The sequence below is a fragment of the Cucumis melo genome, chromosome 5 (genome assembly GCF_025177605.1).
Source record: "Cucumis melo cultivar AY chromosome 5, USDA_Cmelo_AY_1.0, whole genome shotgun sequence".
Lineage (NCBI taxonomy): Eukaryota > Viridiplantae > Streptophyta > Magnoliopsida > Cucurbitales > Cucurbitaceae > Cucumis > Cucumis melo.
The window spans coordinates 17,466,963-17,492,736 of record NC_066861.1 but is presented as its reverse complement, the minus strand read 5'-3'; the positions used below and the strand labels follow the sequence as shown (position 1 = coordinate 17,492,736).

The 25,774-nt window shown below is 36.2% G+C and overlaps 1 protein-coding gene across 2 annotated transcripts; it reads left to right on the top strand.

Moving 5' to 3' along the window:
* The first annotated feature begins 444 nt into the window (after positions 1 to 444).
* On the top strand, positions 445 to 25,774 carry LOC103485845 (histone-lysine N-methyltransferase SUVR4). 2 transcript variants are annotated; one of them, XR_007820835.1, is made up of 10 exons: positions 445 to 625; positions 3,865 to 4,063; positions 8,205 to 8,469; positions 9,248 to 9,942; positions 12,875 to 13,140; positions 14,014 to 14,080; positions 14,245 to 14,295; positions 14,390 to 14,505; positions 14,691 to 14,768; positions 25,551 to 25,774. XR_007820835.1 is itself a non-coding variant. In XM_051084542.1 (9 exons), exons 2-9 carry the CDS (start codon positions 3,881 to 3,883, stop codon positions 14,707 to 14,709), a joined length of 1,662 nt encoding a protein of 553 aa, XP_050940499.1. In that variant the 5' UTR covers positions 445 to 625; positions 3,865 to 3,880; the 3' UTR covers positions 14,710 to 14,953. The 2 variants fall into 2 exon arrangements, 1 of the variants encoding a protein (XP_050940499.1); XM_051084542.1 differs by lacking the exon at positions 25,551 to 25,774 and having other exon boundaries at positions 14,691 to 14,953.

Here is a 25,774-nt window from a genome sequence, read left to right as displayed (position 1 = left end):
GCTTTCAAATGTCAGTTCTAATTTAAAATTTGATTTAATTAGATTATTTAACCATTTGATTTACCAAACAAAAAAGTGGTTAAGATATTTTCAATATCTCTTTTTACCATTTTAAATGCAATTCCTGGGTTATCTTGCTTCATCCTAGTTGAATTAATCTCTAATTAATTTCCTTTTTCTTTTCATCAACTTTAAAAGTAATCAAACATTATAAAAAAAATAGAGAGATTATTTTAAATTGCAGAACAATTGATTTTTCGTAAATAAAATCTAGGAGATCTCAAATCTTCATAATTTAGGCAATAATGAATAAAGGAAATCCATTCCAAATCCAACCACTTAAAAATCCCTAAAAATCTTGAAGGGTACGGTTCAAATAAACCACAAATCAACAATATTTCCTTCGTTATCTCTTGGTTCTTGTAAATAGACGAGACAAGGTGAAGCATTTAAAAGAAAAACTTTCGAAAGGAAGAAATAGGGAGGGATTGCTATGCTTCATCATGTGTTAATAATACAAAGCCAAAGCCAAAGCCAAAGCCAAAGCCAAAGCCAAAGCCATAGCCATAGCCATAGCGTGAAGAGTTGAAGAATTCTTTCGATTTTCCAATATTTTAGTATTTTGGTATGTTACTAACTTTTAATTATTTATTATTATGAATTTGATGTTAGAATATGAAATATGCTGATAATTTTTACCACTAACCCACGTTCACTTTGACCAAATGTATGTGGCCATAATTAACACCTACTTTTATCGATTCAAATTCACATACTCCACTTGTTCTATGGAATATTTTCCTATACAAAATTACAAACAACGGGAATCCCCAACACTTCATCTCAAATTTAGTTCCTAGCTAACTAGTTTTATTGTTGATTATTGAGAGTACATGCATGACTAAATTTGAGATGTATCCATTGTATTAAGAGTACTAAATTTGAGAGTTATTAGTTGAGAGTATTGAGAGTTATGTAGTTTAGATTGATGTGACTAAACTTGAAAATTTATTGATTGAAAGTAACAAATCTGACTTTGAGTCATTAATTGAGAGTAACATACTTGATTTTGAGTACTAAGATTAAATTTAAAACTTAGTAACGAGATTGAATTTAAGGCTTACTGGAAGGAGTATTGATAGTGAATTTCAGGCGTATGCTTTGAGTTGATAGTATAGATGAGTTTGAGAAGAAAGTTTTGAGAGAAACAAGATGGGAGAGTTATGTGAGATTACCAATACTAAACTTGAAAGTATTGGTGAAATGATATAAATGATACAAAATTGAGTTCTAAACCAAGTTTGTGTCTTAGTTTTTGAAATGTTTTGACTTTTAAATTTGTGTATATCAAGTTTGTTTTTTTTAAAATTTCCAGTCCTAGCATAAGTAATTATATTTAAACATAAATTCACTAATTTGAACAAAACAAACATGGTAAAATATGTTAGAAATGAGTGTAGGTCTTGACACATTAGCAAAGTTGAGTTGTATTATCCCACATTGATAATTTTGGAAGAGGTGAGTGGGTATAGATACCTAAGAATTCCAATTGTGTTGGTGGTGAAGCATGTTACCACACATGTTGTTTGCTTGATTGGTTTTGGAAGAGATGAGTGGGTATGGAATACCTATGTAAACTCTCTACTAATAAATACAACATTTTTCCGACATATATTCCAAGGAGACTATTAAACCTTCTACCTCATATAGTTTAAAGAAAAAAACTTAGTGAACTCCTACCTAACAATTTCAATTTAGTGCTAAACAATTTCAAACCTATAATATTTAGTCCTTTTTGTGTACTCTACATGATCCTTGAACCCATAACTACAATTTCAATTTATGTCTAATGATAAAATACCTGGAAAAAAAATTCATTTTGAAAGGGCATTAAGAGTAAAGATGAAGTCCCGGTTAAAGAAGTGATAATGTATATAAGGATGATTTTTGTGTCTAATCCTTGAACCTTTAACTACAATTTCAATTTATGACTAATGATAAAATACTAGAAAAAAAAAATCCATTTTGAAAGGACATTAAGAGTAAATGACGATCATTTATGCTGATGTGAGACCTTTTGAGTGGGTAGGCCAAGCAAAATCAACACATTATGAGATAGCTAGGTAGGGGAATGTAGGTGAAGGTGTTGTTATCATATAAGCTATTTGGAGTAATGATTATCCTAGGATTATAATAACCAAAGTCATAGTAAACACTATTTCAAAACTTCTACTATGTTATTTGTTACGGTTTTTACTATTTCACATTCACCATGTGTTTATTATTTTCATATCTAGGTTGCAAACACATATTATTATATACTCAAATTTAAATAATCCACACCTCAAACACAAACTATTTTAATCAAAATATAATAACCTAATATTTTAATAACCCAAAATCCATCCTATATATATATATACACACACATATTAGGATGAATTTTAACCCTAAAACCCATAATTCATCTAATTTCATAAAACCATCATAATTACTAACAAACAAATGTAAAAGAAATATACCTAAAATCGTATTTTTTCCATCCATCTTCGTGCATCCTTAATCATCAAATCTTTTATAAACTCAATCTTGTTGAAGTTTTAAATTAAGTATCTTTTATGTTATTAATTTGATATTTTAGGCTTTTATGTGGATCCTATGCTTAAAGGTATTCCATATTTGTGTCCGTGCTTTGTAGATATTTTCGATAACACACCTAAAGGTTTTTTTTTTCTTTTTTTCCCCTTAATTTTGAGAAAAAATTAAACAAATAAGAGGCAATAAAATAATGTTAGAAGAGGTAGTAAAGGTACATGGGAGGTAGGTGTGGGAGCGTATAGAGGATGAAATGGGTTAACTAACTCGACCCCACATGATTCTCTGCGGGAAGATCAATCGTCCAGACTTAGCTTTCAGAATACCTGTAAACCTTGTACGTCATTATCTTCTCATTCCCACTGCCCTTTCTCTCTCGAAAACACATATTCACATTTCTCTCCTCTCTTCCCATTTTCGACTACTTCTTCATTCTCCTCCTCCTCCTCCTCTCGATACTTGCTCCCTACGCCATTGGCAAGAGCTTAGAGAGTGTGCATTGTTGTTGTATGTTTTTCCTTTTCATTTTCGTTGAATGACTAATCTTTTTTCTCTGTTTGGATTGTTTTTTTTTTCGTTTCATCAGCCGTTTTGAGTTAATCTTGGTGGAATCTAGGGTAAAAAGATTTATAAAGTCACTGAAGTATTTTTCTTTTCTGATTCTATGTATTGGGATTGTCTTTTAGTTGACATGATGATGATGAAGTAGAAGTAAATATGAAGAACTTATGATCTTGATTCAGTTGTTTGTTTTGAGTTATGCACTTATCATTCTACTTCTTTTTAGTACTGTTTACTAAATGTACGGATCATTTATTTTTTTGCTTGCGTTACTATTTCTACTGAAGTTATTTTAATGCGGTTTTCTTGACTGGCTATATTGGTTTTGGTTCATGAGTTATTTTCTGTTAAATCCACATGCAAGATCTATTTACTCATTTAGCTGAATGTGCCTCTTGGTGCATGTTTTCCATTTTTGATTTTTTTTTAATCTTGGTTATTCAAATCTATTTCACACATTATGAAACTCGTTCCTCTGACTTCATATATGAAATTGTTATAATGTAGCTTTCCAGCTTAGTGTTTAGGTTGTTTTTGTTTTTTGTTTTTGCACATGCATGGCATGTCTATTTATATATTTTCCTTTGGTTTCCTTGTATTTTGAGCATTAGTCTCTTTTCATCCATTCAATGAAAAAATTTGTTTCCTTTTCAAAAATTGTTACAATGTAGCGCAACCTTATCATTTTTGGCTAAAATTTATGAACAGGGAAAGAACTTTGGGAATGTCTTCAAAAAAGAAAATTTCCAAGGCTTTTAGTGCAACGAGGTCCTTAGGAATTCCTGACGACCAAATAAAACCAATCTTGAGGGATCTCCTAAAGATGTATGATGGAAATTGGAAACTCATTGAAGAAGACAATTATCGCACTCTTCTAGATGCTTATTTTGAGCACAAGGAAAACGAGGTCCCTATTTCTTGCTTTTTCTTTGCTGTGAAAATGTATATTTAACAATTCTTTCTCTTAGTTACCTTGTATGTTAGTTATGATGTACTTTTTTTCATTCGGCTTATTTTTGTTGGGGCTGTATTTCTCACAGACTAATTTCGAGGGCTATTGAAATGTTGCAGTTACATTCATTTGATACGGACATACAGTGATAAAATCTAACCGTTACTTCATTTTCTTTGTTTTTTCTTTTTAGAGAAACAAAAGTTTCGTTATCTAGTACAAATACAATGACCATTGGGACTAGCGATCCATACAAAACCCATGATAGTTCTATATTTTTTTCTTTTTCTTTTTTGGAAGGAAACAAAATTTTCATTGAATTTTTTATTTAATTCATTAGCACTTTCATTACTACACCCTGTTGATTGATGTGAACTCGACATCTCACTCTCACTCCCCGCCCAACGGTCGGACGTGACACTTTGACTAAACCCGTCCACCGAGCATAAACCAATCGCAAGACGTCTCGTATCTTCACGGACAAGCACACCCAGACTACGCCCACAACGAGGTGCAAGCATTATACAAGCAAGCCCATTCGAGTACATCAACTCGACATCCCGCTCTCACTCCTTGCCCGACGTACAAGCCTGTCGTTCTGGCCAAACCCCTCCATCGAGCACGAAGCAATCGCAAGACATCTCGTATCCTCACAGACAAGCACGCCCAAACTACGCCCACAACGAGGTGCAAGCATTATCCAAGCAAGCCCATCCGACAAATGGTCTCATTTTATGCATATAGACATGATCTTTCCTCTATATCCGTTTACCAATCAACCGAATTAAGTTTCTTCTCATCAAATTATGCCCCTTGTCATACCCTTAAACTAGTGCCAATACTGCCACATCACCGAATCTAAGCATAGAGTTCAATTTTGACGTATAGTATACTTGGTTAATTAGATTTACTAGCTCCTCCAACTTGAGAGCGTTATGGAGTTTCTTCATCTCATTTTGATCTTACTTTCTTTTGATATTGTGAGTGTGACTTTCTTTGTCCACTAAAGAGTGCTCTTCATTATTGCTCTTTAATGTGACCTTCCAGATTTGCTTAACCAATGCTAAAACTTGGCAAGCATATTTTCTTGGTGAATAAAAGAAGGTTGGATAGCTCAACCTTGAATAGCAACAATAAAGCTTCTATGTTTAGGTTTAAGTCTATGAATAATATAACTATCAGAAGTTCCAAAGGAGTTGGTGCCATTATAAATGATTGCGGTATTGTGCTGGTCTGAGAAGCCATTTTGTTGCTGTCCTTTCCTATGAAGATTATCTCCTGGAATACAAGGGGATTGAAAAATCCTACCAAGCACATAGCATTCAAGAAATTCAATTCGTCTGGGTGTGCCTCCTGATGATGGCGCTATGGAGGTGTCAACCTAGTTGAGATGTCTGGGTGTGCCTCCTGATCCTCTGTTTTAAATTTTACTTTTAAGCTTCTCTATTATTCTCATTGTATAATTCTCTTGTACTATGAGTTTTGTATTAATAAAGAAGCTTGTCTTCGTTTAAGAAAAAAATAATTCTCATTCTCGACTCTGAAATAGAAGTAGTAGAATCTAGTTTAGAGATATCTTGGCATAGAGTTTGAAGCTCGTTCTCTAGTGCTAGATGATCTATAATTGAATTTGCCTCCACCCCACTGTTAGATGTTCTATAATTAAATTTGTCTTCACAGTATTGATATGCTCCTACAATTCTTCGTCAATTGTAGTTTTAATCACAAAAATGGTCTTAGATGCCGTGATAATCTATTTCTTCAAATTAGCAACAATATCCTCAAGTGCATTATTCAATGCCTATCACAACATCTCACGAGTCTTGGCCTTGGACATACAACTTGTGAGACCCGTGCTTGAATAGAAGGGTCCTTGTGAGAAATAAGAAATTAAGTGAAGGATTTTGAAGGAAGAAGTTTTGAAGAGATTAGGTGTTTTGATGCTTGGCCTTGAGATAAGGCGCTGTGAGGTGAAGGAGAAGGCGAGAAAGACTAAGCAGGCGGTCTAAGGTTCAATGCGAGTTGAAGTTGGGCATTGAAGAGTTGGGAATTTTCTAGGAAACTTCCTAATTGTGCTCAATGGGCCACGTGTAAGGGTTTAAGCTAAGCATGGTTTGAAAAATTATTAGACTTACACATGTATTACTTTAAGTAGGAGCTGACAAGCTTAAGGAAAATCAAGGATGACTAATCCAATTTAGGATTAGTATAAATAGGAAAAAATTGTCAGTAGAAAGGAAGGGTTAAGCTAAAATTCTTAAGTGTTACTCTGCTGAAAAGAAGAAGTGATAGGCAAGAAGAAGAAACCTGAAGGTAGGTGTTCCGAAGGAAAAACTTAGTGTAGTGACTGATTTTTCCAAGTGCTTACAAATGTTAAAGCTTTCTTCTAAAATTTCATGTTGTTTTGTACTATATTTTGTACATGAAAGTTATAAAGAGAATGATTTCTAAAGAAAGCCTTTGCGTTATGTTTTAAGTAAAATTCTATGTGCAACAATTGTATTGCATGCGATGTTGTAAATAAACCATTAGTCATATTCCTACCAATGAGCTAACTATTATGTGCACATAAGGAGTAAAGGAAGCCATGTAAAAAAGAATTGCATGGTGGAGTGAAGCTGGCCAATGCGTAAAAGGAGCATATTAGGCTTAGCGGCCTGAGCAACGGGAAATGAACCGAGAAATTCTTCGAAGGATGTTGTCGATGAAAAGGATATCACAGTAGTCTATGTGTGGAAATGGTTCGCGTTTTTGGAAGACATGAATAGGAAGGACTAATGTGTGTTTTATGTTTTATGAAATGAGGTGATGAAATCCATGTTTATGAAAAGGATTTCACGTATCATATGCCCACAAGGTTTTCTAAAACTATCACTCACTAAGTATTTGACTTGTGTGTTTAGTTCCCTTTCCCCCCAGGTTATCAAGCGTTAATGCCAAGATGGGAATGTAAGGCGAGCTAGCTAGGCGTTTAATGTTGAGGAGTGGCACAAGACGATTAAGCTTAATGTTAAAATTCTTGTATTTAAGGAATTGTGTAAATGTATATATGGACCGCATGATTTTAGTAATAAAGTGAAGTTGTTCTTCTAAACTGCATTATGAGGATATTTCTTTATCGCCTAATGTTTAAGTGTTAAATTGAGTTAAGCTACATGCGTTGTACAAGGCAATCAAGCTTAAGTTTAAGAAGTTAAGTTGAGCGTTATGGCGTTTCTTCATGAGACGCCAGGACTGCTCAATGTCGCGTCGCGTGCTGCCTAGTGAAGTTCAAGATGCTTGCGGGGTGGGCCGTGACACAACTTCATCCACGTGTTCCATGTTTTGTTGTTCTAAATGTTGAGCTTCTAGATTCCTTCAACAACTTGAAGATATCTTAGTGATGAATGCACTCTATGAGTAGTTGTGTTTCATACAACAAGCTTCACTCTCCGAGAGTGTATTCAATCTTCAGAAGCTCCACCATTACAAGCTAAGCCGGCTTTGATATCACTTGTTGAGGAAATTGGCACAAATGGAGAAGAGAGACAATTAGTTAGAAGAAAGAAACTTCTATTATGAATGTAAAAATGGACACTTTTGAGACAATACTTTTTCACTGTCTCAAAACTCACCCATTCACTTTTCACTCTAAGTTTTTGTAACGCTCTTGCTTTTCTTCTTCCTTCATTTCTTTGCTTGGTTTACAAATGGGTATTTTCTAGACTTTCCTTTGAATCTAATAAACTATTTTAGATATTTCTACACATAATCCCTATTTCTAAATATTTTCTTTGTACTTAAGCTATTTCTCACCTTAGTAAACAGTTAATAAAGGTTCAAGATCTTTTAGATACAAAATCGAAGGCTTTGGAACTTAGTAGACAGAAACTTGAAATTTACAGAAACTTGAAATTTCAGTAACTAAACTTGTAATTAAATTATATTATGTTATTGTCAATGGGTGCATGGCTTGTCCAATTTGTTGGCCAGCAATAATGCATATTAGATTTCATTAAAATTTGTTAACATCAATATCAGTTGTTCTTCTCTTTCTTGTCGCTGTTATCCCTTCAATAGTGTAAGAAAATAATTTGTTTTAAACTGATGTAAATAGGGACTAGAGGGAAACAGAGGCTGTCCTTTGGAAGACAAGAAGTCTCTGATACCACTGAAGAGATCACGCGATGGAGAACAACAGAATCGAGCTTCGTTTATCATTGGTAGCTCAGGCCATAAATTAGTTGCTAGAAAGGATAAAATTTCTGAAGTAGATGCCGGGCATAAAACTACAAAATCGTCTAATGACTCTGGACGAGGATTAGTCATTAGGTCCAGCGATAGGATGCCATCAGTGAAACCTGTTTCGGTAGTTTATCCAGGTAAATTTGCTTAAAGAGATTTGACTATTGAAAACGTCAATTTATTTGTTTAAAGAACGCCATGTACATAGTAGGTATATTAGTATTGGCGATCTATTTTTTATTTGAACAAAAAATTAAACTTTTTCATTGAATAAATGAATAGAGACTATTGCTGAAAATATTAGCTATGCACTTTATCACATAAATGGTAAACCAATGATATACTTTATATTAGATATATCATTGATACAAAAATGTTAAAGCAATATACCAGGGAAAGTTTTCATATTTGCAAATGAACTTTTTCATGTGACATTTACAAATCGTTGCCTTGGAAGAAGATGTTGAATTCAAAAGCTGATATAATCGTTGCTTGAACATCATGGGTGACACGTGTTGCCCAGCTTGTACATGTAATTTTACCTAAAACCTGTGGTGACTGAACGCTCTTTTTCCATTAATGTCAATTGCATAGCTTTTTGACAGTCTCAATTAGCTTTGGAGATTGGGAAGTATATCTTACCTTCAATTTGTGTTCATTTCTTTTGCTAAGAACATATTTTGTTTTAAAACAACGTTTCATAAGGAGCTTAACCCATCTGTTTGGTTGATAGGAACTTGAGCCCAGTTATGCAATTTGGTACTTCTTCGCATCCGGAGAAGGAAAACTTGCTAAACTCACTTATCCTAGAGCTATTCTTAATTGCTTGTTACTTGCAACCAATTATTTTAACAGTTGAAATTTTTTTATAGCTTTTGTTAATTTATGTGGCAACCTTCATTTTTGCTGAATCAGATAAGAATTCATTAACAAATGGTAACACTGTAAGCAATTCATATCAGAAAGGCTCAAGTTCTTCTCAGTGTGCGAGGCCATCGAGTACTGCACCTTTTCAAGATCAAATCACTGGTTATAGTAAAAAGCGTAAAATTTCCTCTGAACATGTGAGGTCAATTGCTCGTGATCAACATAACAGACAAAATACAAATAATTCTTTGCATCACATGCATGACTTGACAAAGGGTGCAGAGAAAGTCAAAATATCTTGGGTTAATGAATTAGGAAATGATTCTATCCCCAAGTTCAATTACATACCAAACAATATAATTTTTCAAAATGCCAGTGTCAACATTTCATTGGCTCGGATTTCAGAGGATGATTGCTGTTCAAGTTGCTCAGGCAATTGCCTTTTATCATCTTATCCATGTGCTTGTGCTCGTGAAACTGGTGGGGAATTTGCCTATACACGTGAAGGCCTGCTGAAAGAAGAATTTCTAGATCACTGTATGTCTATGGGATGCGAACCTAAGAAAGAGCATCTCTTTTTTTGTGAAGATTGTCCAATTGAGAGGTTAAAGAATGACTACAAGCCTGATCGATGCAAGGGTCATTTACTTAGGAAGTTTATCAAAGAATGCTGGAGAAAATGTGGATGTGATATGCAATGTGGAAATCGAGTTGTACAGAGAGGTATTTCTTGCAAACTGCAGGTTAGATTTTCTTTATACTTTCCTAAAATGTTGCTGTTTCTGAAATTTGCTTTTCTTCAACTTGTATAAGTTACTGAGTTATTGGATATTATTTAACCTGTTTATAATCAATCGCATTTAATTAAGTGCATCCATAGAAAATCCAAAAGAGTATCTGTACCCAAAATCAATGTTCTTAATTTTGTAAGAATAGTAGTGTTCGGTCTTATTCAAGTATGAGCAACATAGGCCTTTTTATATAGGAGAAACAGTGAAAGTGAGTGCAGTGTAGTCCGTTGATTGACTGGTGAGCACAACACATATACAATACAACACAAACATGAAGACACATCAATTTCCAATAGAAATGTGACATGTCAGAAATACGTTAAATTATATGTGGACATATATGTTTGTTTGTTTGTGCCTTGCAATTATTTTGACATAATGTGAATTTTGATACTCTTATTGTAATTTTTTCTACTTTTAGATACTAAAAGAACTTCCGTATAATTCATTAAAATGATAAGAGATGAGAGATGAGAATTTGAGAAAAAAATGAGCCTAAAAATTGTGAGGTTGAAAAACAATTGAAAACGACTACCCATCAGTATCACTGGTTGATGCTGGCATCAGTGAGGAATTGACATTCCTCATGGAGGTAGCTGAGCAATTGTGATGCTAAAGCTGGATGGTTTTTCTGAAAATTCCTAATGTTTTAAGGGGCCAAATTTGGTGTTAGGCTTGTAGCATAGGGCTCTCACTTATTACACTTAAAAGTAGTCTTTTTTTTCCTTTCTCATGTATCCCCTGCATTTCCCATGTGTCCCCTGTATGCCATAAGCTTATATATTTATATACACGCATAATATTGCATCAGACAAGTATTTGGATCATGTTGTCCAAAATCAATGTTCTTCTATCGCGGTAGCTCGAATGGATTGGCTTTTAGAGTTGGTTTGGTCCCAAACCGAAAATGGTTGACCAAGACGCAAGCCTAATGATGACCTTATATTGATGACTATTATTTATTGATAAATATATACAAATATTAGGCAAACCATTGTCCTCCTCAGTTGGTTTAAGTATCTTCTTTAGGCATGTTGCCAATTAATATGTCAAATTGTTTACTGGGTGGTCTCTTTGTACATCAACTTTTTTGTTGTGGTAAGCTATGGTAATACATATTACATCGCATCAAGGTTTTCATCAATAAAATGCTTGTCAACCTCAATATGTTTTATTCTATAACGTAGAACTAGATTATGAGCAATAGAGGTGGTAGCCCTATTGTCACAATAAGTTCATGTAAGAGTTGTTTGAGAAAACCACAATTCATCTATTATCCTTTTGATCTATATAACCTAAAAAATTCTATGGGCTACACTCCATATTATGCTTCATCACTACTCAGGGTGACACGAGGTAGAGTTTGATGACGAGTTTTTCACCCTCAACTTTTGCAGCTTAAGAAGGTTCACCTTAGTACAACCTAATGTTTTGACCAATAAACACCTAACTACACTAAAGAAATGATAACTCATGCAAGGGCATTTGACAGTTGACCTCACGCACGAGTATAAGTAAGAGAAGAAGAAGAGAACACAACTCTTGGTGGCAGTATCGCCTAAACTACCTTTGTTGATAAGGTAACACACCAAACTCAGCTTGTAATGCTTACATAACTCAGGGAAATACAGATTGTCTTACAAAGGATTTTCCACCACGAAGGACTTTGCCGTGGACAACCTCCTAGGTCCTCCTTTTATAGGCATGGATGAGAGGTTTGTTGGGACACAATTGTGGGCCAAGTGGGCTAGTGGGGATGGCTACCACTTCCCTTCCATCTAGAAGCCCATTCTCCATGATTGAGTAACTACCATAATAATAGGCACTATCCGATGACCCTGTGGTCCACTCACAAGTAACTACCCACATTTCAGGCATTACTCCACTCTCACTATTTTTGTGCAACCACTCATGATCTAGGCACAACTGTCCATGATATTTGCTAACGAACCATGTTTAAGATAACTTCCATGATCTTTGAGAAATTGCCCATGATCGTGAATAACCATCCCCTTCACACCAATTTCGCTAGCCACATACCAATTTTGTTGCATGCCACTTCACAACATTCTTTCAAGTGTCCTAGACAACATTTGTTTAACAAATACACTTGATGATAATCTTCTACCTCCTAGTTTCCAATTGCTCTCGAGTAACCCAGTTCCCGAATTTGTTGAGTAACACTTTTAATCACCTTGGACCAAGTGGCTTGCTTGATCACTTGTGCCAGATGGTGACAAGGTTGCAGCTATTGCACACATGGGCGTGCTGCTGGCATGTGCCTATAATGCTCATGTGTCTATCCGACATTGAACGCAGCCAGTGTCTTGGCCATGCTTGTCCGAGGTGTGTGTGCCTATCTCTGCATGTCCGAACCATCCACAACCACCTTATATTTAAGTATTGTAAATAGCTTAGCAAGTTGTTTTTGTTCTTATGTTTCTCCTTCAAGTGACATTTCACCACTTTTGACTATTTGATATGCAAGACTGCCATAGTAGAAAATGTTCAGAATGTACGATGGGGGAACCCAGTAGTCAAGCCCGATACTAAATATTGGTGCTCTTTGCAATTGAAGCTTTTCTGCAATTCTGTTTTTTCAATACTTTTTTTAATGAATTTTCAATGTTCTCTCTCTCACATTTAGGAAATGGAAGCTGCTTAACTCATTCATCTTTCATGAATTGCTTAATTCTTTATTCAAATTCTGGTTCTTACGTTTTTGTTGATATTTTCCTTGGTGACTTTTAAACTGGCTTGTGAACTTTCATGATAACACATGACAATATAAAGGAAATTGAAACTTGTTTGACTTGGTAACTTTAATGTAGATTTCTTGTTATGAATATATTGTTAATATACATACTTGACCTTCATGTTTCAGGTTTACTTCACTTGTGAAGGAAAAGGATGGGGTCTCAGAACACTAAAAGACTTGCCAAAAGGATCTTTTGTTTGTGAATACGTTGGTGAGGTATTAACAAATATGGAGCTGTATGAACGAAATCTGCAAAGCTCTGGTAATGAGAGGCATACGTATCCCGTAACTCTTGATGCAGACTGGGGCTCAGAGGAACTTTTAGAGGATGATGAGTTACTTTGTTTGGATGCAACGTATCATGGAAATGTTGCGAGATTTATCAACCACAGGTATGTAAGTATTGATTACACATTATAATTTCCTTAACTGATAATAGAAGTTTATTGTATAAATTTAACAAATGCTCTCAGTCCTTCACTGCAGTGGACCGAAATTGGCTAGAGTTTAGCACTTCCATTCCATAGGAACATCAAAACCAGTTTTCTTTTATATATTCTACAAATATTTTACTTTCCCTAGATGTCATCTGTTTAATCCGAATGGTCATGCAAGATGCAGAAACGAGTAAAACCATTATTGCACTCCATAGATCGAAGAATCTTGGTGTATTATTTACATTATCCATCCATGTGTTGGGTTTTGATAAAATATTAAAAGACCCTTTGTCCCGAAGGTTCAAAGGAGTGATGCACTCCAAGCATTACAAAAGGTGCCTTTGGTTTCTAATCATCTCAATTTGAAACACAAACTTGGTACATTATGTGTTGGGTTTTGATAAAATATTAAAAGAGCTTTTGTCCCGAAGGTTCAAAGGAGTGATGCACTCCAAGCATTACGAAAGGTGCCTTTGGTTTCTAATCATCTCAATTTGAAACACAAACTTGGTACATTATGTGATTGGAATAATACTTTGAGATAATGCTCTTGTATCTGGGATAGGGAAGAGTTATTTTTTGTGATTGTAAGAATTTTCACATAGTGGATGGTGGATTCCTTTCTGGTTTGTGGTTTTCTCCTGTTTGAAATTCCTCTAAGCTAATTCTTGGCTTCCCAGCTTTATTACTTTCTTTTAATTTGTTTGTTATTTTTCAGTTTACAATAGTTGTGGGAGGTTTTCCCCAACAATATCAATATTATTAATACTTAATAATCCGTCTAAGCCACTTGCCTAACGTCTATGCATTTTGTTTTTTCTTCTTCAGATGTTCTGATGCAAATTTGATCGACATTCCTGTTGAAATTGAAACTCCTGATCGCCACTACTATCATGTATGATTCTTGACAAACCTATAAACGTTCTCATCTCACTTGATACACTGTCTTCGGAGAAAAGTAGAATATATTTCTGCCACCTTTACTGGAAAATAGAAGCATTTTAAAATTGAGTTAAAGAAGTTCGTCTAATTTCCTCATTTCGTGCCCTGTATATGCAGCTTGCTTTTTTCACTAGCAGGGAAGTGAAAGCCCTGGAAGAGCTTACATGGGTAGGTATCTTATATATTTGACAAACAAACAAAATTCCATTTGAACAATTATCTCTATTTGAAGTCGTACGTTTAATTATGCGAGAATTTACAGGACTATGCAATCGACTTCGATGATGAAGATCATCCTGTGAAGGCATTTAAATGCTGTTGTGGAAGTGCATTTTGTCGAGATGCGAAGAAGAAACACAAAGCAGCACTAGTGTATAGGTATGTTTGATTGTCTTCATCAAATATTCTAAAAATATGAGGACAATAGTGGAATAAATAAGTAGCCAGATTTGGAGATATTTTGTATTAAAAGCTGACTTTTTCGTCAAAAGATTATGCTATAATATCATGACCTGACTATTTTTTGATGTGCTTGTGCTTTTGTCTGTTTGGGTTGAGAATAGGTTGCACGTTGACGAATAAACGAGATCACTCCTTCAGCTTGCGTTATTTATATGATTACTCAGAATTTTTCCTTCGTGGTGAGTCTTCGATCTCACTTCTTTACAACCTTTTTTGGACGTTGAGTCATTTTTCTTCTTAAACTATCATCAGTACAAAAAAAATGTAGTGTCATAAACATAAGAAACCTAGGGTTTCCAAAATGCAATTATGTATATCAACCCCGCAAATGATCTAATGGAATATTAACCTTTAGTTTTGTTTCTATTAAGCTCATGATAATGATACATGAGTTCTTTTCCATTCACAAATTTGTGATTTTATTTTTCAAGCTAAATTAAAATATGGCGCCGGACTCTATGTAGAAATACAAACTTGATTCAATACTTGGGCCTAGCCCAAAGGCTAATTTCTAGATGTATTAATTAGGGTAATTATAAAAGGTAGTAATTTTTAGAATAATTATTAAGTATGTAGCAATATTTTAAAAAAATTGCAAATATAAAAGTTTATCAGTGAGACTTCTATCGTTGATAGACCCTTATGGTTTATCAGTGATAGACCAACATTTGCTACATGGTCTATCATTAGACTCCTATCATTGATAGATTTTGACAGATTTTGCTATATTTGCAATTTTTTTTAAAATGTTGTTGCATACTTAATTATTTTGAATATAATTGCTACATTTGCAACTATCTCTATTAATTACTAATAATATCGTAGAGATATTTAGAGTAGAGTGTAAAAATATCAAATAAATATGGGAAAGAAGTGTAATTGTAGAGAAAGGATACATTTTGGAGAATGATGATGGTCTTTCTCAAGCACAAAAAGATAATTTGAGAGATTAGAAAAAGAGACAAGAAAGCTCTCTATCTAATCTATCAAGGATTAGATGACAATGCAGTTGAGAAAGTTTTAGAAGCAAAGACGACGAAAATAGCATGAGAGAAGCTTCAAACATCGAACAAGGGAATGAATCTTGTCAAAAAGGTACGTCTTCAAACTCTAAGAGCTGGGTTTGAAACTTTGCATATGAAAGAAATGGTGAAAATATTGATGACATCAAAACCATGGAGAAAATAATAAGATCATTAGATCCAAAGTTTGAACTTATTGTTGCCAAAGAAACAAAAGACTTAGAGTTAGTGGTTGACCATTAAGCAACTCATGGGTTCCTTACAAGCATATGATGAAAAGAAAAAAAAGGAATGAGTTGTGGATTAACTGCTTAGGTTGCTGGTTGATTCAACTGGTGGAAGAGTTAGTTCCAATAATAAAAGCGAACAAGGATGGGAATGTGGTGAACATCGAAGATGAGGAAGAGGACAAGGACGTGCTTGGAGGCCCAATGAAGACAACAACAATAACTGCCAAGGAGGATGGTGAAACTCAAAAAAAGGTCGTTGACAAGGCAACTCAAGATCAAGGTATGATAAATCAAAAATTAAATGCCATAGCTGTCAAAAGTTTGGTCATTATGCATTCGAATGTAGACCTCCTAGAAACAATAGAAGAGAAGAGAAGGCAAACTACATGGAAGAAAAAGAATTCGGCACCTTGTTGATGGCTTGCACAAATAGCGAATGGAACAAAGATGATACATGGTACTTGGACACTGGTGCAAACAACAATATGTGTGGAGTAAGAAGCATGCTTGTGGAGCTTGATGAATCAATGAGTGCCAATGTAGCATTTGGTGATGAATCTAAGGTAGAAGTGAAAGGAAGGGGTAACATTCTCATATGATTAGAAAATGTGGAGTACCAACTTATTTCAAATGTCTATTATGTGCTAAATATGAAGATTAATATCTTTAACCTGGGCAACTCTTAGAGAAAAGTTGTGACATTCAATTAAAAGATAACCTTTTTTAAGAAATAGCACATTGATTTGATTGGTAACCAAAAGTAGAATGTTTGTACTCATCATTCAAAAGAATGTTGCAAAATGCCTCAAGATGTGTTAAAAAATGCGTCTTGGCTTTGACCTCTCAAGTATCTCAATTTTGGGGGATTAAAGTCACTCTGCAAGGATAACATGGTGAGAGGATTACCTTCCATAAGCCACTTCGATGAAGTGAGCAAAGGATATCTACTTAGAAAGCAGCTCAAGAAAAGAAAGGAGTCAAACTCAAGAACTCAAAGGCCTTGGAACATACAAATGTGTGCGAACTGATTAAGCTGAGCTCACTTGGTAAGATTAGCTATTTCCTTCCATTCATTTATGATTTCTCAAGAAAAGCATAGGTATATTTCTTGAAGCATAAATCAAAAGTGCTTGAGAATTTCAAGAAGTTTAAATCTCTAGTTGAGAAAGGAAGGGGTTTGGTGATCAAGGTCATGAGATTTGATTGTGGAAGAGAATTCACATCAAAGGAATTCCAAAAGTATTGTGAGGACCATGGAAATTCGTCAACTCTTAACTGTGCCAAGATCCCCTGAACAAAATGTAGTACAAAGAAAAATAAAAGAATTTTGGACATGACAGGAAGTATGTTTAAAAGCAAAAAACTACTAAAGGAGTTTTTGGTAGAATCAATAACATGTCCAATCTACATATCCAATCGATCTCCAACAAGAAGCGTATATGTGAAAACACCACAAGAAGCATAAGGAAACTTGGAATTCTCATCTGAGAGTCTTTGGAAGCATTGCTCGCGTGTATATACCAGATGAAAAGAGAAACAAGTTGGACGATAAAAGTGAAAAGTACGTGTCCATTAGTTATTACTTCAATACCAAAGGATACAAGCTCTACAATCTAGATACAAGAAAGACAACCCTAAGTCAGATGTAGTACTTAAGGAAGAAGTAGAATGGGATTGGAGACGATATGTAAAAGACTACAACTTCTTGTCGTACTTTGAAGCAAATGATATGGAACAAACAAGTACTATGCAAACAAGAGAGGAGCCTTCTACTACCTTCAAGTTCTCAAGAAGACGAAAGCTCAAGGGAAAGTGTTCAGTGCTTTAGAAGCTTAAAAGAACTTTATCAAATGACGAAAAATCAAGATAATCTTTCTTTGTTTTGTCTTTTTGCCAATTGTAAGCCCATAAACTTTCAAGAAGCTATGTTGAATCCAAATTGGAAAAGCTATGTGGATGAAGAGATTAATGCAATCAAGAACTACACGTGAGAGCTAGTCTCACTTTCAAAAGATCATAAGGTGATTGTTGTGAAATGGGTTCACGAAGTCGAGAAGAATGCAAGAGGAGAAGTTGAAAGATACAAGGCAAGATCAATGGCAAAAGGTTATAGTCAAAGAGTTGGCATTGATTATGAAGAGATAAATATCTTCTCTTCTTGCTCGACTTGAATATGTTAGATTAATGATTTCATTAGCAGATCAAAACAGTTGGAGAATACATCAAATGGATGTGAATTTTGCTTTTCTCAATGAAGTTCTTGAGGAAGAAGTCTACATTGAACAAACTCAAAGCTATATAGTTGGAAAAGAAGATAAAGTTTTGGAGTTGAAAAAGGCACTTTATGGGTTGAAGCAAGCTCCAGGAGCTAGGATTCCTCCAATTGACAAGTATGTAAACCAAAGAAATTTTATCAAGTGTCCACATGAGTACGGACTTAACATCAAAGACCAAATCAATGATGTATTGATTATGTGTTTGTATGTAGACGATTTGATCTTTACAGGTTGTAGTCCAAGCATGTTCAACAAATTCAAAGAAGACATGACAAATGAATTTGAGATGACCAACGTCATGCTCAAGTATTACTACCTTGGCATTGAAGTAAAACAAGAAGATAAAGGTATGTTTATCATGCAGGAAGCCTATGCTAAGGAAGTGATCAAGAAGTTTAAAATGGATGATTTTAATTCAGTTAACATGCCCGTAGAATTTGGAATCCAACTATCACATTGTGAGGAAGAAAATAAATGTGGATCCAACACTCTTTAATAGTTTAATTAGAAATTTACGATACTTAACATACACAGGACCCGACATTCTTATTACAGCTGAGTTGTCAATGACATCACAGAGAAACCAACACCCATTCACTTGAAGGCAACAAAGAGAATTCTTCGCATGTACTATTATGTTTTTTTATAATTATGAGCTATTGGGATAAAGTGATAGTAACTGGAGTGAAGACGTGGATTGACCATAAGAGTACACCTGCATTGTGTTCTACATGGAGGACAGTTCTTTCACATGGATGTCGCACCAGCAACCGATTGTTACTCTTTCCACATGTGAAGTAGAATATGCGGTTGCTGCCTCATATGTTTGTCATGCAATTTGGTTGAGTAATCTATTAAAGGAGTTGGGATTGACGTAAAAAGAGCCAACCAAATCTTTGGTAGACAACAAATCAACGATTACTTTTGTCAAGAACCCAATCTTCCACAACCAAAGTAAGCACATTGTTATACGTTATCATTATATTAGACAGTGCATGAGAAGAAAGGATGTGCAATTAGAGTATACAAAGACTCATGTGATCAGGTAGCAGACTGTTAAGAACCTTCACCTGCACTCAGAAAAACCCAACAAACTACAAGAAACAGAGGCAGCACTCTGTGGATTCTTTATTTATATAAAGGGAGAAAAAGTTCACAAGAAAGCTTAAACAACTCAAACAAAGAGCTAGCTAACGGAAAAGAAAATAACAACGAAATAAACATTAGCAGAATTCCAGCAATTTGAGATGCTGGTGTCTCCCTTCAGCCTCCACAACAGTCTTTTCTCAAAAAAAACATATCCTCAGCAATCCCTAAACATCCCTTAAATATTCCCTTCTTTTTTTGTTAGTGGGTCCCTCCCCTTCTCTCAGCCTATTCGTTATTCATTCTTGTCTTGGGCCGGGTTGTCTATATGGATATTGGATTTCCTTCCTCTACGTTTATACCTATTTATGATAGGAGGTCTTACAATACCGGTGGGTTCAAAGTTCACCTTGTCCTCAAGGTGAAAAGAAGGGTATTGTTGGTTCATTGCCCCAACGGGTTTCCAAGTCGCTTCACTGTCCGATAACCCCTTCCACTTAATTAGCCATTCGTTAGCTCCAATATCTGTATTCCAACGGATTCCCAAAACTGCTTCAGGTTCAACTTGTAACTCAAATTCTTCGGTCAACGCGGGTGGCACATGCTGCACTTGGTGTGAATTTTCCAGCTTCAATTTAAGTTGTGATACGTGAAATACATTGTGTATGATGGCCTCGGGTGGAAGGTTTAGGCGGTAAGCTACTTCCCCAATCTCCTCAACAATCCGGTAAGGTTCATAGAACTTTGGGGCTAATTTTTCACAACGTTTCTGTGCCAATGATCGCTGCCTATAGGGTCGCAACTTCAGATAAACCTCATCTCCTACCTTGAATTTCAGTTCTCTACGGTGTAGATCCGCTTGTTTTTTCATTCTATTTTGTGCCATCATCAGATTTTCCTTCAAGGCGCTGATAACCAGATCCCTTTCCTTCAGCAGCTGTTCCACACTGTTGTTGTTAGATTTTATGTCTCCAAGGCGGGATACATTTATGCCATTTCGTGGGTTGCTCGTTACAAAAGCACCGTAAGTAGGTCTCTAGGCAGCGATTTACCCTTTCCGTTTGTCCGTCGGTCTGCGGGTGGAAAGCCGTACTTCTTTTCAAAGATGTCCCCATGGCGGTAAACAGTTCTTTCCAAAAATGACTTAAGAAGACCTTATCTCGATGAGTTACTATTGAATTCGGTATCCCATGTTTACTAATGATCTCCTCAACAAATTTTTCTGCCACTTATTTAGCTGAAAAAGGGTGTTTCAAGATAATGAAATGGGCCATCTTACTCAACTGGTCCACTACAACCATGATACTGTCATAACCTCCAGCCTTAGGTAAACCCTCGATGAAATCCATCGTCCAATCTTCAAGAATCAGATTGGGTAACGACAGTGGCTGCAACAATCCCGCTGGAGCTAGCGCTTCGGTTTTATTCCTTTGACAGATTTCACATTGCTCTACGTACTTCTTAACGTCGTTTTTCATGCCCATCCAGTGTATCTCTCCATTCATCCTCTTGTATGTTCGGAGAAACCCCGAATGACCTAATACCGAGTCATGGAAGGTGTGCAGTAGTGATGGAATAAGGGTGGATTTTCTAGATAAAACTAACCTTCCTTTGTAAAATAAGTTTCCCGCTTTCCATTGGTAGTTGGCTTTGCCTTCCGGGTCTTCCTTCAAGATTTCAATGATACCTTGCAACTCCTCATCTTTTTCCACTTCCGTTGTTACTATGTCAATGTTTAGCAGCCCGTGAGCCCTTAAAGAGTGAAATTCGGCTGGTAGCTTCACTCGTGATAAGGCATCAGCCGCTTTATTTTGTAAACCGGGTTGATATAGAATTTCGAAATCATATCCCAACAATTTTGTTAACCATCTTTGGAATTGTGGTTGCACCTCCCTCTGCTCCAATAAGAATTTCAATGCCTTCTGATCTGAAATAATCGTGAATTTTCTGCCTAGCACGTAATGGCGCCATTTTTGTACAGCCATCACTACCGCCATTAACTCCCTTTCATAAATGGATTTTGTTTGGGCTCGGGGAGATAATTTCTGACTAAAATAGGCTATCGGTCTGTTGTTTTGAGAAAGAACAGCCTGAACCTGTCCTTGAAGCATCGGTTTCAATGATGAATGGTAATGAGAAATCTGGAAGGGCCAAAACCGGTACTGATATCATCGCTTGTTTTAACGATTCAAAGGCTGCTGTAACGTCTTCACCCCAATGGAACCCATTCTTCTGTAGTAATTTGGTCAGTGGCGCAACAATGTTTCCATAATTTTTGACGAACCTCCGGTAGTATCCCGTCAACCCAAGGAACCCTCTTAGTTCCGAGACATTAGTGGGCTGAGGCCAATTAACCATGGATTTCACCTTCTCACCATCGGCTTCTACCCCTTTTTTTGATCTCCAGTGACCCAGATAGTTAATTCTTGAATGCCCGATCACACACCTCTTCTCATTTGCAAATAACTGATTGTCCTTCATCACATTAAAAACTACTCCCAGGTGCTTCTCATGTTCCGTAATATTCTTACAGTAAATTAGTATGTCGTCAAAAAATACCAGAACGAATCTCCGCAAGAATGGCCAAAAAATCTGATTCATTAACGATTGAAAAGTGGCTGGCGCGTTGGTCAACCCGAATGGCATTACCAAGAACTCGTAATGTCCCTCATGGGTGCGAAAAGCCGTTTTTTCAATGTCTTCCTCCTTCATCCGAATTTGATGGTAACCGGAGCGTAGATCCAGTTTTGAAAAGACTTCCGCTCCGTGTAGCTCATCTAACAGTTCTTCTATGACGGGGATGGGAAACTTATCGGCGATAGTAACCTGATTCAGCTTGCGATAATCAACACAGAATCGCCACCCTCCGTCTCTTTTTTTGACCAATAAAACTGGGTTGGAGTATGGGCTTCGGCTGGGTCTGATAATTTCCGCTTGAAGCATTTCTGATACCAATCTTTCTATCTCCCCTTTTTGTATATGTCCATATTTGTAGGGCCGAACATTGATTGGGTTTTGTCCTTCCGGAATTAGTATTCGATGGTCCACTGCTCTCTTCGGTGGTAATCCCTTGGGCAACTCAAATATAATTCTGTTTTTTGCCAACAGGTTTCTGATCATAGGCAGATTGGACTCCTCCCCTTCCTCTTCTTTTTCACTTTCCACTTCCGAGCCGGCTTCAATCTCGATCTTCTGAAACTCTATCAAAAATCCCTGATCCTCTTCTTCCCATGTTTTGGAAATCGTTTTCAAAGAACACTCTGCTTTGGTCGGTGAAGGATCACCTTTTAATATTACTTGCGACAATCCTACCATGAATACCATTGTCATTGACGGCCAATGGATTTCCATAAATCCTGTAGTACTCAGCCATTGCATTCCCAAAACCACGTCAACTCCTCCTAATTCAATCACCAAAAAGTCTGCCACTATTGTTAATTCCGGTAGTTTGATCTCCACTGTTTTGCAAATCCCATTTCCTTCCAAGGTTGTTCCATCGCCGATGGTCACTCCAAATTTATTTCTTCTTTCCAGCGGTAAGGCTAATTCCTCCACTACCCCTCTATGGATGAAATTGTGGGTTGCCCCACTGTCGATAAGAATGATTACCTCTCTGCCACAGATCGTCCCTCGTATTTTCATCGTTCCCTTCGACGTGAACCCCAGAATGGTTCGAAGTGATATTTCAGACCCACCTTTGATTACCAGGGATCCCAGCTCCGCTTCTTCAGTCACCTCATCTTCCTTCTCTTCCTCAGTTCCGAGCTCTTCATCTTCATTCGTGATAAAAAACATCAACTCCCGGTTCGTTTTAGCCTTACACCGATGCCCCGACGAATATTTGTCGTTACAACGGAAGCACAACCCCTTGTCCAGCCTTGCTCGGAACTCACTATCGGATAGTCTCTTCACCGGCGGCTGTGGTTCTTTTTTAATAAAATTCCCCTTAATCGGCAAGGTCAGCTGCTTCATCGCGAAATCGGCCCTTTTGCCTTCTTTATTTTCTAGGTTTGTTAGGATCTGTTTTCCTTTGTGGGCTTGAGCCCCCACCACCTTTGGCCCATTACCTCTCCAATCATTTAGGGCTAAATTAATGGCTAGATCCTGATCACTTACCATTTGGGCTTCCCGCATACACTCTTCTAACGTCACTGGGTGACGGCTTTTCACTTCCGCCTGCAGGTTGGTTTCTAGACCGGTAATGAATGCGTCGATGAGGACGCTCTCTGCCATTTCCGGCAATGGGGCCGAATACTCCAGAAACTTCTTCAGATAATCGCTGTAACAGCCGTCCTGTTTAATTCGTATGAGACGCGCTCCTAGACTTCCTTCTCCTGGTGACTTAAAATGTTCGAACATTCTTCTTTTGAGGTCCTCCCACGTCTTCACCTTTTTCCGATTGTTACTCCAACGAAACCAGTTTACCTCGTCCGGCTCAAAACTTACTACGGCTACCTTCACTTTCTCCTCATCCACCAACTCATTGATATCGAAAGTGTTCGGCTCGATAAATCCACGTTTCTGGGTTTTCTCCATTGAACACTGGTATTTCCAGTTTCTTATACTTACTTCTGTCCGATGACCCCACGACGAAGCCCGGTGTCGTTTCTGTCTCTCCTATTTTTTCTTTACCTTTCAGTACGGACCCCTTGGAGGCACCTGATTCCTCCCTAAGTTTCGCCCGACTGCCTTCCTTAACTTCCTCCGTCAGACTCTCCATGCTTTTAAGTAGATTCAGCATCATTTCCTTCATCTCTCTTATTTCCTTTTCGTTCATGTTTAATCTATCTTCCCACTCCTTTTGAGCCATGGCTCGTGTCTTTCCCAGGATGTTTGTGGCTCTGATACCACTTTGTTAAGAACCTTCACCTGCACTCAGAAAAACCCAACAAACTACAAGAAACAGAGGCAGCACTCTGTGGATTCTTTATTTATATAAAGGGAGAAAAAATTCACAAGAAAGCTTAAACAACTCAAACAAAGAGCTAGCTAACGGAAAAGAAAATAACAACGAAATAAACATTAGCAGAATTCCAGCAATTTGAGATGCTGGTGTCTCCCTTCAGCCTCCACAGCAGTCTTTTCTCAAAAAAAACATATCCTCAGCAATCCCTAAACATCCCTTAAATATTCCCCTCTTTTTTTGTTAGTGGGTCCCTCCCCTTCTCTTAGCCTATTCATTATTCATTTTTGTCTTGGGCCGGGCTGTCTATATGGATATTGGATTTCCTTCCTCTACGTTTATACGTATTTATGATAGGTCTTACACAGACATTTTCACTAAGCCTCCTAAGAAAGAATACTTCACAAGATTGAAAGACTTGCTTAAAACTTGATTTTGGGTCAGCAATTTTTGGGTCTGGCCCATACAAAAGCCCAATTTCTAGAAGTATTAATTACTTTAATATTCTAAAGATGTATAGTGCGTTTAAAAAAAACTATAATTTTCTAAAGAAATTAATCGTAGATTTTTAGAGTAGATTGAAGAATATCTAGAAAATATAAGAAAGCTATTTGTAACCATTAGATCAAGAATGGTCATACGTTTTTGGATGCCACCTAGTATATATATAAGGGATGTCATACCATTTGTATCAAGCCAAAAAGAAGTCGAAGTGTTCAATAACACACGTAACCTCTTTCACCGGTTCTTTCTTTTCAAATTTCCTCCGACCTCCAACTTTTTTTCCAACACTTTATACTTGGCGTAAAAAAATACAAACTTTTTAAAAAAGTTTAAAGTGTCTATCATTAGTTTTGGATGTGAACTATTGATGTCATGTTTAAAAAAACACTCCAGTTAGAAATACTTTTACTTTTTATCTACACCCACGAAGAGAGAGAGAGGGAATGATGGAAGCATCAAGTGGTCCTTTAAAATATAAGGGGATGTTTGGTGTGAGTTATTATAATCGTGTTATGATAGTTTGTGTAGGGTGTAGATTATTTTAGTTTGCATTTATAATAGTATGTGTTTGATGTGTAAACTATATTAGTTTAAGAAGGAAATAGTAAATATTATAACAAATAAAAAAAAAATTTGATGAATGTAAAGTGATAAAAATGGTAGTAAATAGTAAATAAATGATAGTTTTGTAATAATGCTAATTGTATCTAATTAGGACCTTTCAAATAATATTTTTCTATAGCAAGAAATGATTATTATAGTCTTAGATAAATCTTTACAAACGTCCTCCGAATATTTAAACAAAGTTGGTAATGAGTGGATATTCCCCTTTCGTATATCCACAAATTTAAATAAATATTGAATAGGTTAAGAGTTATTAGACATAACCTTGTTATATATAATCGAAGGCTCTTTTGATGGTTTTGTTTACTCAATTTAGGTGATGGACCACGTATTGCAAGAATGAGAAAGTACTGTAGGATTGTTACGAGCATCGGTATGTCCATATTTTAGTACTTTGTTCATACACTTTTCTTTATTATTCTTTAGAATCTCCTCCTCCCATTTCTTTTTTAATAATTTCTATACTATAAAATGTTCTTTTATTTTCTCATATACTTCAAGGGTTTCCCTTTTTGCAAATTAGTGAAAGTTTCCTGCTAT

What these genes read in the sequence shown, in the direction of transcription:
- LOC103485845 (XM_051084542.1), top strand. Translation starts at nt 3,881, where the DNA reads ATGTCTTCAAAAAAGAAAATTTCCAAGGCTTTTAGTGCAACGAGGTCC. An exon ending in GCGAGATTTATCAACCACAG is followed by an intron (nt 13,141 to 14,013) that starts GTATGTAAGTAT and finishes TTTCTTCTTCAG; the next exon opens with ATGTTCTGATGCAAATTTGA. An exon ending in CCCTGGAAGAGCTTACATGG is followed by an intron (nt 14,296 to 14,389) that starts GTAGGTATCTTA and finishes GAGAATTTACAG; the next exon opens with GACTATGCAATCGACTTCGA.